Source organism: Lates calcarifer, linkage group LG7_2, assembly GCF_001640805.2.
Source record: "Lates calcarifer isolate ASB-BC8 linkage group LG7_2, TLL_Latcal_v3, whole genome shotgun sequence".
NCBI classification, from domain to species: Eukaryota; Metazoa; Chordata; class Actinopteri; family Centropomidae; genus Lates; species Lates calcarifer.
Window position 1 is genome coordinate 12,159,810 of NC_066854.1, and position 15,243 is coordinate 12,175,052.

Sequence of the window (15,243 nt, forward strand, 5' to 3'; positions counted from 1 at the left end):
ATGGAATATCTCAAGAACCACCAATAGACACAACTCGCAAAACCTGACAGTAAACCAGATTCAGATCCTCAGCTGTTAGCCTTTCTCCAGAGATGACCTTTGTACGCTCCTTGAGAGATCTACCCGCAGCATTTAATATGAACATTAGCATATATGTTAAAACACAGAGGTCTGTAGGGTACTGGCATCTCCAGAACAGCTGGAAACATGTTCATTAATCCTAGAGTAACAGTACTTCATCTTAACAGTCTAAACAGTGTTTCTCCAGACAAAGTGTGAGTGGTGATGTGATGAGGAAAAATGTAGTCTATATCTGAAGGTGTAGTTTGTAGCTATGATTCAGGAACACTGTACTACTTTGGTTATTATTACTAAGTTCTAAAAATATTTAGTTTGAGACTCTAAATAGGAGGAAGATTTACACAATATCTTGCTTTAATGTATACAAAAAGGAATTTAATGTTCTTTCAGTTTTCTTTTATAGAATGTGAAAAGCTCAATATATCAGAGTGTGGCACTTTATATTGAACAGGATTTATTTTTTATTCAAACAGAAGATTGTTTTTCATTTAAATGTCTGGTTGAGCTCAGGAATAAGAATTTCAAATGATATTTTAGTTGCTCTTTTGACTTGATATGAATGAAAGTGATTGTGTTAAATCAGCAGATGATATTGTCTCTTCGCTGGCTCCTAAATCAAATTGAATCAAATTGAAATCATATAGTAGCAGACTCCGTGAGATTGACAAACATTGAATCACTGTCCATTGAATCAATATGATATTGTATCATGATGAACCTTGTGATTTACACCTCTATAAAGTAGCCACTGGGGTATACGCAAATAATGGCTTACCTAGTACAACAGATAATGCCTTTTTCTCCAGCTGACATAGATATCCTCTACCTTCTCAAGTGACAGCTTTGAAGTCAGAATTTCTGATCCTCCTCATAGCAGAGAAACTTCTGTCAGATGTTGCTGGTCCAGTTGGCAGGGTCAGTGCCAGCTGGAATAGTGGGAAAAAGTTTGGGTAGTCTTTGCTCACTTCTTCGTGAAGCTTCTGAAGGCTGATGGGAGATGAGACAGTACATCTGATAAAGTCAGTTTCTGCTGTCACCATCTGTGGGTGGATTTTAAGGCTAGAGCAAGTATTCAGAAGTTGGTCAAGGCGTTTCTTCTCCCACTTTATCATAGCATCACATGCCACTGCAAGGCGCATGGCTTCATCTGAAAATCATCTGTCCATTTCAGACATCATGTTGTTCAGCACAGGGAGATAAAGGCAACAGTTGAATCTGTAAGCCTCAGATCCTCCATCTGTCTTCCCATTACCTCCATGTTGCTGCCCAGGTGTGGCTATGTACTAATCTAAGTGACTAAGGGACTGAGTGACAGGGTTCGAGGGTTCACTACAGTGCTGACACACTGACATTATCACAAAACTGTTTGATCTGGCTCCCACGCTTCCTTCTCTCCTCTGCACTCTGCACACAGTAGAGTGTTTAGATACTTAAATCACTTACTTAAATTAAATTTATGGTTAAAAAAGGGGGTTAATCTTGATTATTCTTTCCTACAGTAAACAAGTTCCAGTGCACAGTTAGTGATTGTCTTAAAAATACTGAGTAACTGATAAGGAGAAACTAATGTGTTTGAGTGAAACTGACTTGAATGCTAATAGATAAGAAGTAACAATTAAAGTTCAATACACATTTTGTCCAACTATTAAACACAGCATTTAAAGTGACAGTGACTATTTTCCAGTTTCATTTATCATTCATTTAAGTCAAATATTGAAGTTGAGAAACTGGAAATGTGTCCTGTTGACTAATAAACACATGATGCAATACATGTATTGAAATTTTATTTAAATTGACATAAGAGCATTAAGCATTAAACAGCACTGACATACACATACAAAATATTTGATGTTCTACTTTCATTGTAAAAAAGAAAAAAAGATTGTCAGGGCAGAAAGTCACACATTGAAGCTGATTTCTTTTTTCTTTTTTTTTATAGATAAAATGTTTTTGGTGCAGTTTAGGTACTGCAGGTGCAGTTCATACGTTACACCAAAGGAGTAAGGTCATCTATGACAACACTGCCCTCCAAGATGTTCCTTGCTTTTGATGAGTTGCATCGAGAAAAAAAAACAGGTTTTGGCCTCATCTTCCTGAAGGAAGCAGAGGACAGGAACATGTTCAAGGGCATTCCCATCACAAATATCATGAGAGTGTGAAAGACATGGATATAATATTCCAAGATGCAGTGATATTTGTAAGTAAATATGTGATTTTAACTGCAGTCAACTCTGTCTAGGATAACTTCTACACTGCTGAGGAGAAGGCACTGCTAGTGAGATACAGACTGAAGAAAACATTAGTGGTGTGCAGGTAGATACTGCCATATCAGTACATCCAATTCCAAACGTTTCTGATATTAAAAGATCAATATCTAAACTCAGTGATTGGGGAAAATGAATGTATATCTTATCATCAACGGAGGCTCAGTAGGAAGTAACTATACTATCACCAAGACGTAGTCTAAATAATACCCAGTTACCCAATACCCTATTTGTCCTCCCACTTGCCACAGTATGTAACTATAGCTAAATGTGTAGAGTCACTTAACACTGACAACGGCTAACAGCAAATGCAGTCACGTGTGGAACTTTTGTATGTGATGTGTATGTGGGAGGACTGTGAGGTACTGTGGCAGCATCACAAATCTTGTTAAGCATCTGAGATTTAATCACAATACAGAATATGATGAGGTTATCCAGCGGCGGACTGAGGAAGAGGAGAAGAAAGGCGCTCCGAGGGCGAGACACACTTCACTTTCCTTTGGCTGTGGCAGGCATTATTCAGATACAGAGAGAGAGTGTTTAGCTATTGATGACATTTATCTCTGTCACTGACTGACTCAAAGTGATTCATGTCTGTCTAGGCCTCAGTTTGTGTGATGATGTTCAATCAACAGCAGTTGTAGTGATAATTTTTATCCCCCTTTTCTGAACATATCAAGCTTTTGTACAAAGTAACAGTATTGTATTGGTCTCAATGATAACAGTCTGGGTATTGGGTGAGAATGGAAATCACTAGAGAACATGGTGGCTGTTTTCTTTGTCTTTAACAAAGCTCAGACAGTGTGTTGGCTAATCAGAGGCTGGTAAAGTGTGCTTAAGGAGACCAATCAATGCTAGTGAACACATTGATCCCTTCATAATAGTGCAGTATACTAAGATCGATTAAGTAATGGACTCAAACTAATGTTGAAGCACAACAATTCAGTTACCTTTACATAGAGAAAAGCTTTCCTTTAATGGTTTTTATAATATTTACACTGTCTGTGTGGATCTGTTATGGCAGAAAGGTCTGGGCAGGATTTAGACAGACTCTTAATAAAATATATTTTGAATTTAATTCTAAAAAATCTTACTAATAGTATGATAGTAAATTATAGTCAACAGCAGCGTTTTAGAGGTGCAGTTCACCTGCAAAATGTCACAGATAAAGAAAGAGCAGCTCTGCTTGCACTTAGAGGTCACAGTGTTAATTTAAGGCTACTGGCAGCTGTTTTTATTTTGTGGCTTAGTGGGTTACTCACTTGCTCCTCTGTGCAGTCTTATTGAGCACAATGGGTATTTTTGGACAGTTGCCATTCCTGCATCACACATCTGACTTTATAACATATAACTCATAATTTAAAAAATGTTTGGACTGGATTCAGTCTCAGTCCTATGGATTGGTTGTTGTTCTAGTTCTAGTTTTGATCTAGTTTCATATCATATTTGATGATAATGATATGATCTGAAGCCCTCTCATAGCACTGGAACTGGTTATTTCTATGTATTTCCTGAGACTGATACAGAGCTCCAGTTTCTCATCTTTTCAAAACCAAGAAATCATCATTTTCTTTCCCTCTGTATTTTCAGGTCTGTGTGGGACTCACATTATTTCAGTATTTTAGAGAATAGAGGTGTCTGTTCACTTTCCTGTTGCTGAAAGTCAGCCATGGCAGCCTGCTGTAGCCCACACAGCTGTATCAGACAGATTTGGTGTGGCAAATGTCTCTACCCACAACAGCAAACAACAACCCAACATTCAACATAGACATATTTGTTGTGGTTGTTGGAAAATGGAATGAATGCACTGAGATCATTCAGACTCACACAGCATACAGCAGCGTCTCAGAGTGTGGGCAGATGCAGGAATGAAAACAGTACTGGTTCCATATGATCTGCTCTTTAGTTACAACCACAAAGAATTTATGTATTTGATATTGCACAGTGTGATCTGTGCTGTAGGAGGTTGTTTATTAAAACATTATCATGTCATTATTTTATTTTCAAGGCTTTCCAGCTTTTTTCACAATAGCACTAACAGCATGGCAGGTTGTGAGGTGACACTGCCTTTTACCTGAATGACGTGGTTACAACAAACATCCACATTGCTGACGTGTCTTTGGAAAAGACACTGACCTTCTGCCCGCTCCAGTGCTGAATTAATGGTCACACTGACCTCTGACGTGTAGAGGGGGCAAGAGAAAAGAAAATGTCCAGATTTGTTATTTATCATATTCAATTTCACACTGACATCAAGCATATATTTGAATCTGGGGCCAAAGTCCAAAGATGTACCTGACATATTATGAGAGAGTAACAACTGAATACATTTTCCTAAGACATGAATGCACAGAATGACATTGTAAGAAGAGGAATGGATGCAACAAGTAGTGGTGGAGAGTTATTTGTTCTAATACCGACGCAGTAAAGTAAAAGCTTCAACCTAGACCCTTTGTTTCTCCATCATGTTGATGACACAAATAACTATCCATCGAATAGTGTAGCCAGTGACATGCACACAACAGCATAATGGAGCACTGATTTCAAGGAGAAAAGTTCTGCCACTGATAGATAGATAGATAAAAAGATTGATGTGACTGTTTGGTTGGCATGGCAGCGTGTGCACATGTTGCACTCTCTCGCCGACCAAGTATTTCAGTGCTTTTGTCATTTTACATGGTTCGAAAAAAAAAAAAAAAAGACCACCAAAAGTACAGAATCTTTACACCTCTGTGGCATTAGAATGCATCGCCACATGCGTCTCAAGCAACCACCTGTGGTCAGATCTCACCTCCTTGCTCTATATGCAAATAAACGAACGGGGCAAGGAGAGGTTGAATGAATGAAAGCACTGCGCACTGCTCTGCAACAAAATAAGACTTTACTCTTTTGAAATAACGCTAAAAAAAATTCAGAATGTTCCAGTCAATGTTGTTATTGTGAAAGGGAGAGGACAAATTTGTGTCCACACTCAACAAATGTGGCCATATGCAACCCAGGCCACCTCAGAATATGATCTGAGCAATCTGAGTAATTTAAATCCTCCAATTGTAAGAGCTCTGAGTGTCATTTTTTTTAGAGCAGCTTTTCTGCTTTAAGTTAAAAAGAGTCAGAGTGCTGATGGTACATCACTCAGACTCGTGTGATCCATCATCAGTGCTCACATGTGGTTACACCTTTTCACCCGTCTTCTGTGACTAACTAGTGAGAATATCAGTGAGTCATAATCCAATTTGTAGTACTATAATTGCTGTGTGCATGTAAAAAATGTGTGTATTCTTTGTGTCTTTCTCAGTAAAAACAATGACAGTGAGACTTAATGAGATAGACAAAGAAGCTGAAAGCTGAGGCCATCAAGTCAAGAAAAACTAAATAAGACAGATGTGACATAAAAGAGCAGACAGCTATTTGTATCAGTTAGGGAGAGAAAAAAGGGGAAAACAAAAATACAGCCACTGAGAAAATGACATTGAGGGGAAAGGCACTGACAGAGAAAAATGCAGGGAGTGGGAAGACAGGAAGAGAGGGAGAGTCAGCAGGAGAGCGATAAGACAGAGAGAGAGAGAGAGAGAGAGAGAGAAAGACAAAGATGACACCCAAGCAGACAAACTATACTTGTTTACTCACTCAGACAGTTTCTTCCCTCGTGCCACGCACTGCGCTTTTCTCAACCACACCAGGGGTGAGATATCTAACACACACAGTCAGTCTTTCACACATGGCTGGGTATAGGCCTGTGTGCAGACACACATAGATTACTGTGCCAAATTCCTGAGGATGGCAGTGGTTGAGAAGCATATAGAAAAGATCTTCTCTGAAAGGAATGCAGCACATTGTAAATCAGGGAAGCTTTATTATCATAAATTAAAAAGAGTCAATTTACTAAAGATATATTATAGAAATATAAAAGTCCTAAACTGCTATGCGTGTTGGAGTCAAAAGTATTCACCTCACAGCAATAAGGTTCTGGGTTAGAGCCCCAGTTCACCCTGGGCTTTTCTGTGTGTGTCTGTCTGTGAGTTTGCATGTTCTCTCTGTGCCTGCGGGGTTCTCTCCACGTACTCCGGCTTCCTCCCACAGTCCAGAGACATGTATGTTAGGTTAATTAACTCTAAATTGCCCGCAGGTGTGAATGTGAGTGTGAATGGTTGGCCCTGCAATGGACTGGTGGTCTGTCCAGGGTGTACCCTGCCTCTCGCTCAGTGTCAGCTGGGATAGGCTCCAGCCCCCCTGACCCTTAACCGATAAGCAGTATAGATAATGAATGGATGGATGGATGATTTTATGGCAAGCTGTCCAGTAGCTGATGATAAATTTCAGTCTGCACCAAAGTGTTGGACCAACTGTCATTCCCATCAGCAGAGCCATGCCAAGCTTAGCTAAGACCAGGAATACAAAAAAGGCTTAAAACACTGGTAAGAACGAAAATCAGGGTAAGCTACACAATAAAAGTGAGATTTGAGAATTTTAAAAACCATGTAGACTTAGTTAAGTGACTTAGTATTTGTTCATTGATGTGTTGTCTCTTATATAATGGCAGAAAAATAATACAGACAGGAAATAAAAAAAAACATTTGTAAACTAATCAACAGAGAGAAGAAAGTGTTCTTATATTAGAGAGTAGAAGAAGAAGATAAATATATATTTTCAGGAGGAAATGTGTGAGTATGTTTGAACATTTAAGCAAAATGTGTAATTGAGTGTGTAGCACAGATCATTCAACAGCCTTCCTGACATTTCTCTCTCTTTCTCCCTGTCTGTCTCAAGTTTTGGAGAGCTTGCCCCCGGCACGCTATAAGGAAACCATAGCAACGCTCTTGGCATGGTTACAACACTGCGAGGCCAAGCTGGTCATCCCATCTACAGCCGTTACAGAGTATCCTATTATGGAACAGAGACTGCAGGATGTTCAGGTACAAACACACACATACACATACGCAGCATCAAACTCACCATCAAATGTCCAGTGAGCGGCAGTTCTATGCGCAGAAACACCAGGCTGGTTTGAACTGAAAGAAAGGCGAGGGTAATTCAGATAACCACTCTATAAGCAGAAAAGTATCTCAGAATGCACAACACGGTAAACCTTGAGGCAGATGGGCTATAAGAGCAGAAGACCATGTCTGATTCCACTCCTGTCAGCCAAGAACAGAAATGTGAAACTGCATAGCTCACCAAAACTGGACAGCTGAAGACTGGAAAAATGTAGCCTGGTCTGAAGGATCTCAGTTTCTGCTGAGGCATGCAGATGGTGGGGTCAGAACTTGGCATTAATAGCATGAATCCATGGAGCCAATCAGCTTTGTGTCAACAGTCCTGGCTGGTTTTAGTGTTGTGATGTTGTGGGAGTGTTCTCTTGGCACACTTTGGGTCAGTACCAATCAGTCATGGTTTGAATGCCACAGCCTGAGTACTGAGTACTGAGTACTGACCATGTGCATTCCTTTATGGCCACAGTTTACCATCTTCTAATGGCTGCTTCCAACATTATAATGCATCATGCCACAAAACAAAAGTCATCTCAAAAAGTACTTCAGTGGCCTCCCCTGTCACCAGACCTTAATCCAATAGAGTGTCTTTGGGATGTGGTAGAGCAGGAGGTTGACAGCATGAACTTAACTGATGTCCACCAGAGTCTAATTTATCCTGCCTCAGTTTCAAAACAAACCAAAAATAGTTTAACACTTCTCAGTGTTTGTCACAGATTTATTTGTGGCAGCCCACCACATTATTAACACTGATCGTCTTACATATTGATTTGTCACTGATGAAGCCAACCATCGGTTGGGGTGAGTGTAACAGGGCAGAAGTCATTAGGGCTCACTACAGTGGGTTGGTCAGGCACTGGCATAATGTCCCGGGGTGCCATCAGGGCCAACAGCCTAATGTGAATTAGTTCTCTCAGCACACGTCAATGGGGGAGAGTGTGAGTGCTGGTGGTGGAGCACAGCCTGGATGGCCTCCTGATGGTTGTCCCTGCAAAGTGTCTATAAAATCTGTTAAGCTCATCTAGGAGGGAGACAACAGTGGTTGCTGTGGTTGTTTCCTCTTGTGGGGTAGGAGACATAAAGGCTGTCTCTGGATGTGTAGTTTGTTGCAGTTGCAGTTCTTTTATAGCAAGTTTAGCATTAGCATCCAGAAGGGATATATGTTGCATTCACAACAGTGAATGTAAACTCTCTGGGCAGATAGAAAGGTCTACATTTGAGTTACTCTAGGTTAGCAGAGCAGTGTCTCTCCATTGTAGCAGTGTTACAGTCCATAATCCATTTGTGGGAGATGATCTGCAGCTGCAGTTTATCCATTTTGTTTGTCAGAGACCAAATACTGGCAAGGAAAAATGCTGGATAGAGCCAGATAATGAGGAGTTAGCTTAGCTTAGCCCTTAGCCCCCTTAGAGATCCAATGTCCAAAAGCCAAAAGTTCCTGTCAGCTGTAGGAGACATATGAATGTCTGTTCTGAGTGAACAGACTTGAAACAAAAGAGCAGATAACTCCTTATTTGCAGAATCTGGAGAGACACTGAACTTTGTGTTGTGTAATTTATATTATGTGGGGTTGCAAGTAAAGAAGGAAGCATTTTGAGATCTGAGAACTGAGGATCAATCCATGATCATTTCTCATCATTTAAATAGCTTAAAGTGCACACACTTGAAATGTCTTCAGTGTTTACACTTCATCTGAAATTTCAACTGCTTTTACCAATTAACAAGTAAGCAACATTTCAACAGCAATCATCTTTTACTGCTTTCATTTTGTACTATTTATTTGACAGTTCAACTGCTTCCAGTAATTACACTTATATTTCTACTTCAGCTGCTCTCATATCTGACTTTTGAATTGAGTTATTAATACTTGTACTAGCTTATTAGTTTATTTATCAGGGCTCAAATATTATAGTGTAATGTTTATATAATGGCATCTTATAATTTGCAATTATGCTTTTAGGTGGGTATACTATAATCCCACCATCCACGAGGAGTCAACAGTGATTCAGCTGATTGGTGGATTTGCTCTGTATTACTGTGTATGCTCTTGACAACACTGCTGCTCAGCTCTATTTACAAATTCCCATAAAATGCCAAAATGGGGCTGGCTCTATAATCCTGTTAGGCTGTATAACACTGTAATCAGTTTTTACTACAAGTAGTAAAGTTATATTGCTAGTGGCGATGCCAAACTGCCAAAGCAGCACGCTTTTAAAGAATGCTTTCTGCTGCTCTTTGAGGTAGCAGGCAGATAGAGAAGGGAGAGAAAACAGATGACATGCCCCATTAACCAAAAGTCTGATTCATACCCACAACCTAGTGAGTAAATTGTGTGCATCTGATACACCAGGACATCCCCAAATGACTGCTGTAAACATAAAACCTCCTCTAGAACGAATCATTAAGTAAGCTGGAGTGTGCTTTTAAAAAGAAGAGGTCATTTTCACCCACGTTTGCTTGAGACATAACAGGTGTTGATAGCAGAGGATGTTTTTTTAGGTGGCACATGACAGTATACATGTTTTTATCCTGTATTCTGTCTGTAAACAGCTTTAAATAAACTAAAGATTGAATGAACTAAGTCACCTGAACCAAATTTTTCCAAGTTCAGAAATTCCTCAATGAAAAAAATAAGCTCCATTCTACTAAACATTTGTTCATACACATTGAACATTGTTCAGCCAGTACAGTAAAGTGAACAAATGCTCTTCTTACACAATAAGACTCAAGACTCAAACTGCACATTAAAGAGCCATCGTAGAGGACATTTTCACAAGGAGTGTGTAGAACCATCCACCTCAAATTTCTCCCTCTGTGGACTTTGTGACTCTATAATAACATCACACAAATCCCTTTTTTTTCCCAACAAGCAAGAATCATAATTCCTATGGTTGATAAAGAGCTCTGTCCCTTGAAATGATGAAATGATGTTCCAGTCATTCCTTAATTCTTAGGAACAACTTAGAACATTCTTGCTATGTGTGACATGACAGTGTTGTTGCAGCTCTTCTTTTCTGCCTCATGTTGTGTTGTATCTGGTATCTGGGTAGCCACATGCTTTTAGGACTTCCCTGAGGTGTTTGTGCTCTTGTTCTTTCCACTTACTATTAGTTCCAAAGTATCTTAAGTTGTTCCCACTGTAACCTCACCTGAGCCTAACCTCTGTATTATAAAGGGAGGGCAACATTATTCAGGGAACAAAATTTGTCACAAGATCAGCCCAAAATCCTGTTATAAGAGAAATACATTTAAATAAGGCAAGATTCTGTTAAAATGCCCTTTCATTAAAATGTGTAGCTTGCACCATATAAACGGTGTAAAATCACAGCTTATCTTCACAGTTGCTGTCCAGTATCCTGTAGACTGCAGTCTTTATTTGTAGCAGCAGCACTGACAGCAAGCTAAATTTGACTCTCAGAAACCTAAAAACAAGCAGATAGAATTTCAATTTCACTGAAAGTCAGTGATTTTTTTTGAAGCTCGACTTGCATCTGCTTAACATGCAGAGAGCAGGCCAGAGATGGTCTGCTGCTTGGTGTGTGTGTTTGTCTACAACTCTGCAATTATGAGAGGTGGGTGAATAAAGTCCCAGCGGAGCAAATCAGTGTCTCTGTTTATCACAATACAGATACCTACAGATACACACATACACTCAAAAATGCCAACACAGTGTATGCACACAACACAGAGGTGAATGCACACACACACACACAAACAAAGATACACTAATTTTTTCCATCATGTCAATGTTAATCCATATTTGCAGACAAAATAATACAAGGTCTTTTGTTTTATTTTTTTATTACTTTGTTGTTGTTTTTGAAGTGTTGATTTTTATATCCAGCTTAAGTCAAGGTCACATCATAAAGGAAAGTGTGTTGTGTGTGTGTGTGTGTGTGTGTGTGTGTGTGCACACTCCCTCTTTAGACTTGATAATGGTCTTGTAGCATAGCAGGGAGATCAAGCCTTGTAGCCTAAGATTAATTAAAGTTGATTGTAGATAATAATTAGGAATTCATCCTGCATACTGATAAGCTGTCATTAATTTTTTTTTCAGCACAACTATTTCCCCTCTCATCACTCAGGGAAACAGGACGTCTGCATGTGTGTACACTTATGTGTGATCAGAAACAATTCCTTTACCCAGATTATAGTATCACCTCTCATTCTAGTCACTTCCTTGATTAAAATAAATCATAGGGAAGTAGAGATGGACTACTTAGATAAAACATTGAAGGCTGCAGTTAATGATTATTGTCTATTATTCATTTATCTGCCAAGTAATTTCTCATTTCTCATTTGGTTTATAAAATAACTGAAGAAAAAGAAAGAAATGCCTGGCATGATTTCTTCAAACGTGTGTGAGTTAGTGTATGTATGTATCTATACATATACACTCACCAGCCACTTTATTAGGTACACCTTACTAGTGCTGGGTTGGAGCCCCTTTAACCTTGAACTGCCTTAATTCTTTGTGGCATAGATTCAGAAAGGTGCTGGAAACATTCCTCAGGTCCATATTAACATGACAGCATCATACTGTTGCTGTAGATGTGTCTGCTGCACATCCATCATGCAACTCTCCTGTTCCACACCCCAAAGATGCTCTACTGGATTGAGATCTGGTGACTGTGGAGGCCATTTGAGTACAGTGAACTCACTGTCATGTGTAAGAAACCTTTGGGATGATTAGAGCTTTGTGACATGGTGTAATATCCTGCTGAAAGCAGCCATCAGGAGATGGGCACACTGTGGTCTTAAAGGGATGGGCATGATCAGTAACAATACTCTGGTAGACTGTGGTGTTTAATTGGTACTAAGGAGCCCAAAATGTGCCAAGAAGATATCCCACAGCATTACACCACCAGCAGCAGCGTGAACTGTTGATACAATGATCCATGGATCCATGCTTTCTTGTTGTTTATGCCAAATTCTGACCCACGCATCAAAATATGGCAGCAGGAATCAAGACTCAACAGACTAGGCAACATTTTTCCAGTCTTCTGTTATCACCAATTTTGGTAAGGCTGCGCAAATTGTAGCCTCAGTGTCCTGTTCTTAGCTAGTCTTCTGCTCCTGTAGCCCATCTGCTTCCAGGTTCAGTATGTTGTGCATTCAGAGACGCTCTTCTGCAGACCTTGGTTGTAACGAGTGGTTATTTGAGTTACTGTTGCCCTCCTATCAGCTTGAAGCAGTCCGGCCATTCTCCTCTGACGTCTGGCATAAACAAGGCATTTTTGCCCAGAGAACTGCCGCTCACTGGATATTTTCTCTTTTTCTGAACCACTCTCTGTAAACCCTAGAGATGGTTGTGCAGGAAAATCCCAGTAGATCAGCAGTTTCTGAAATACACAGAGCTGCCTCTCTGGCACTGACAACCATGACACAACCATGATTCAAAGTCACTTAAATCACCTTTCTTCCCTTTTCTGATGCTCAGTTTGAACCTCAGCAGGTTGTCTTGACCATGTCTATATGCCTAAATGCACTGAGTTGTGGTTGGCTGTTATTGGCTGATAGGATATTTGTGTTAACAAGCAGTTGAACAGGTGTACCTAATAAAGTGGCCAATGAGTGTGTCTCTGTGCTCATAATTATCAGTATTCCCACTAGCTCCATGAAGGTCACAATGTTCAGTTTTTGTTGGAACAAACAAAAACTGTGGCAGTGGCAAACTCTGTATGTTATTTGGAATGGCAATGGCAAACAGAATGTTGTCATTTACTTCGAAGAGCTTAAATAACACAGCGATAAACCATCTGTCAGATAATGATATGTATTACATATCATCAAATTACCTAACCCAATAGAAGGTGGACTGTATGGTTCAAACAGGTCACAGAGGTTAATCAGCTGTTTTGCATTATTTTGCATTGTGATGTGTCACCTCTTCACCTTTCCGCTGCCTCTTTGCTCTGACAAAGTTTCTCACTCATCTTGAAGTTAAACAGGTAATGAATGAATGAATTTGAGTCAGTTATGGAAGGTGTCAAAGGTCTGAATCCTTGCTCTCCAGTGAAAGTGGATAAAAATCATCCAGAGAAAAGAAAAAAGAAAAGAAAAGCCCAAAACTTTGAGAGAAAATAGTTCCTAATACCTCCCTGCTTGGGATTCAGTGTGGCAACAGAAGGATTGGGGGTAAGCCATAGTAACTGACGAATGTCCTGTCCAGGGGCTGTGTTTGAACTAAGCTAACTAAGCTAAGCTAAGCCATGGCTTCTGAGCCATCGTGGTGTGAACAAGGCTTTCTTCCCCAAAATCTTCCACTGCTGCCCTCCTAAAGATCACCAAGAATTCCCTCACCTATCCACTTGTAAGTCATCCTGCACGACAGGGTAAGCAAAATCAAACAGTGAGAAAAAGATTTCATTACAAAATGTGGCAACCAAGGTGTGACAGCTCATAACCTCTCAAGCTCGTCATCCCTCACTCTCACGTCAGCCCACTCAGTGCTGTGTGTAACAGACATGCTGCGAAAACTCTTTTACCCACAGAATTTTGGCTCAATGGTTTTTACAGCTGCATGAGGGGTGATAGGTGGTTGTCCAATAAATCATACGTAGACAAGAGGCGTGTTTTTTTATTCTACTGTATTTCTACAGAGACTTGTTTGCAAATGTGTCATGGAAATGATTTGTTGAGCATTAGGTGGCTCTTTCCTTGATATGAATATTCCTTGATATGGTTAACATGCTATAAAGTACATGATTTGACTTTATAATTAGTTTTGATATTTTGATTAATTATGTAAGTTACTTATGATTTTATCATTATTTTTCAGGAAAACTAAAAAAAAAAAAAAAAGGGTTCTGACTCAGGCAAATCAAAACACACATCCATCAAGAACACACACTGCTACAATTGATAGAACTCACCTTTTCTCAGGGTATCAGATTCTCCAGTGTCCATGTCCAAGCAACTAAATGGATTTCAGCCCTCATTTATTTTATTATTTATACCTACGCTGTTCCTGCTGTCAGTAGTCAAAATGTTTTGTGTGAAATAGGCCTATTTAAACCTCACTCTGTCCCTCTCTCTCTGTCGCACCATCTCAGGCCCTCCAGGTGGCTCTGACAGAACACCAGGGGGAAGTGGACTACCTGACTTCAGCTGTGGAGCAGGTCTTCCAGAAAGCTCCGCCAGACATCAGCCAGAAGTAAGACACGGAAAATAATTAAGTAATTAAGATGAGTAACCCATTGAGGGAGAGGAGTTAAAGATACAATTAAACAAGGTGTGATTTTGATGCAGAAACAATTCATGTCACAAGCCAGTAAGTCTCCATAATCTCCTGTGATGCCGTAGGTATCGTGCAGAGATGGACGCTATCATGGCACGTTGGAGACGACTTGGCACCACCCTGACAGACAACGCCCAGAGAATCCAGGAGCTCATGGCCAAACTGATGCAGTTTGAGGTGAGATGGATGAGAGGTAATATAGGCGAGGCAAGGAAAAAGTAAATGGGACTCAGTAACATGAACGAATCCTACTGCTGTGACCAGCTGCAGAGCAGTCACTCATCACCATCACCACACTCATGTACATGACTCTCATGTTTTACTTAAAAATGTTTTATTGTCTCTACATCATCTGTGATGAAAGTAGAAATTGGTGTCTTGGTCATCGTTTGAGTTTGAAATCCTACTGCACCAGGGAGTCTCTCTGCGGGTCTGTTGACATCTCTATCAGCCGGACACTGGAGCTGAGAGTATCAGAACAGCCAACAGAATGGAGTTGCATGTTGTGCTGCCTTCACCTTACCACCACCTGCCTCTACCTCCATCACAGTTAGTTTGTGGTTCGGTCATTTTAATACAAGACTGGGTAAACAGCCTGCCACACTGCACCTGCACTGCTCCATGTACTCTGAGACTGAAAGCTGAGTCAACTCACTAACTGAGTCGACTC

At 40.1% G+C, this 15,243-nt stretch overlaps 1 protein-coding gene across 7 annotated transcripts in view; it reads left to right on the forward strand.

Annotated features, from left to right (window-relative positions):
* The window catches only part of dmd (dystrophin), a 286,719-nt gene that overhangs the window by 164,399 nt on the left and 107,077 nt on the right, over nt 1-15,243 (forward strand). For all 7 annotated transcript variants that reach the window (XM_018671655.2, XM_051065872.1, XM_051065871.1 and 4 more), the window contains 3 exons: nt 7,113-7,258; nt 14,389-14,489; nt 14,639-14,750. In XM_018671655.2, coding sequence (XP_018527171.1) covers nt 7,113-7,258; nt 14,389-14,489; nt 14,639-14,750 — 359 coding nt within the window. The remainder of the gene's footprint in view (nt 1-7,112; nt 7,259-14,388; nt 14,490-14,638; nt 14,751-15,243) is intronic.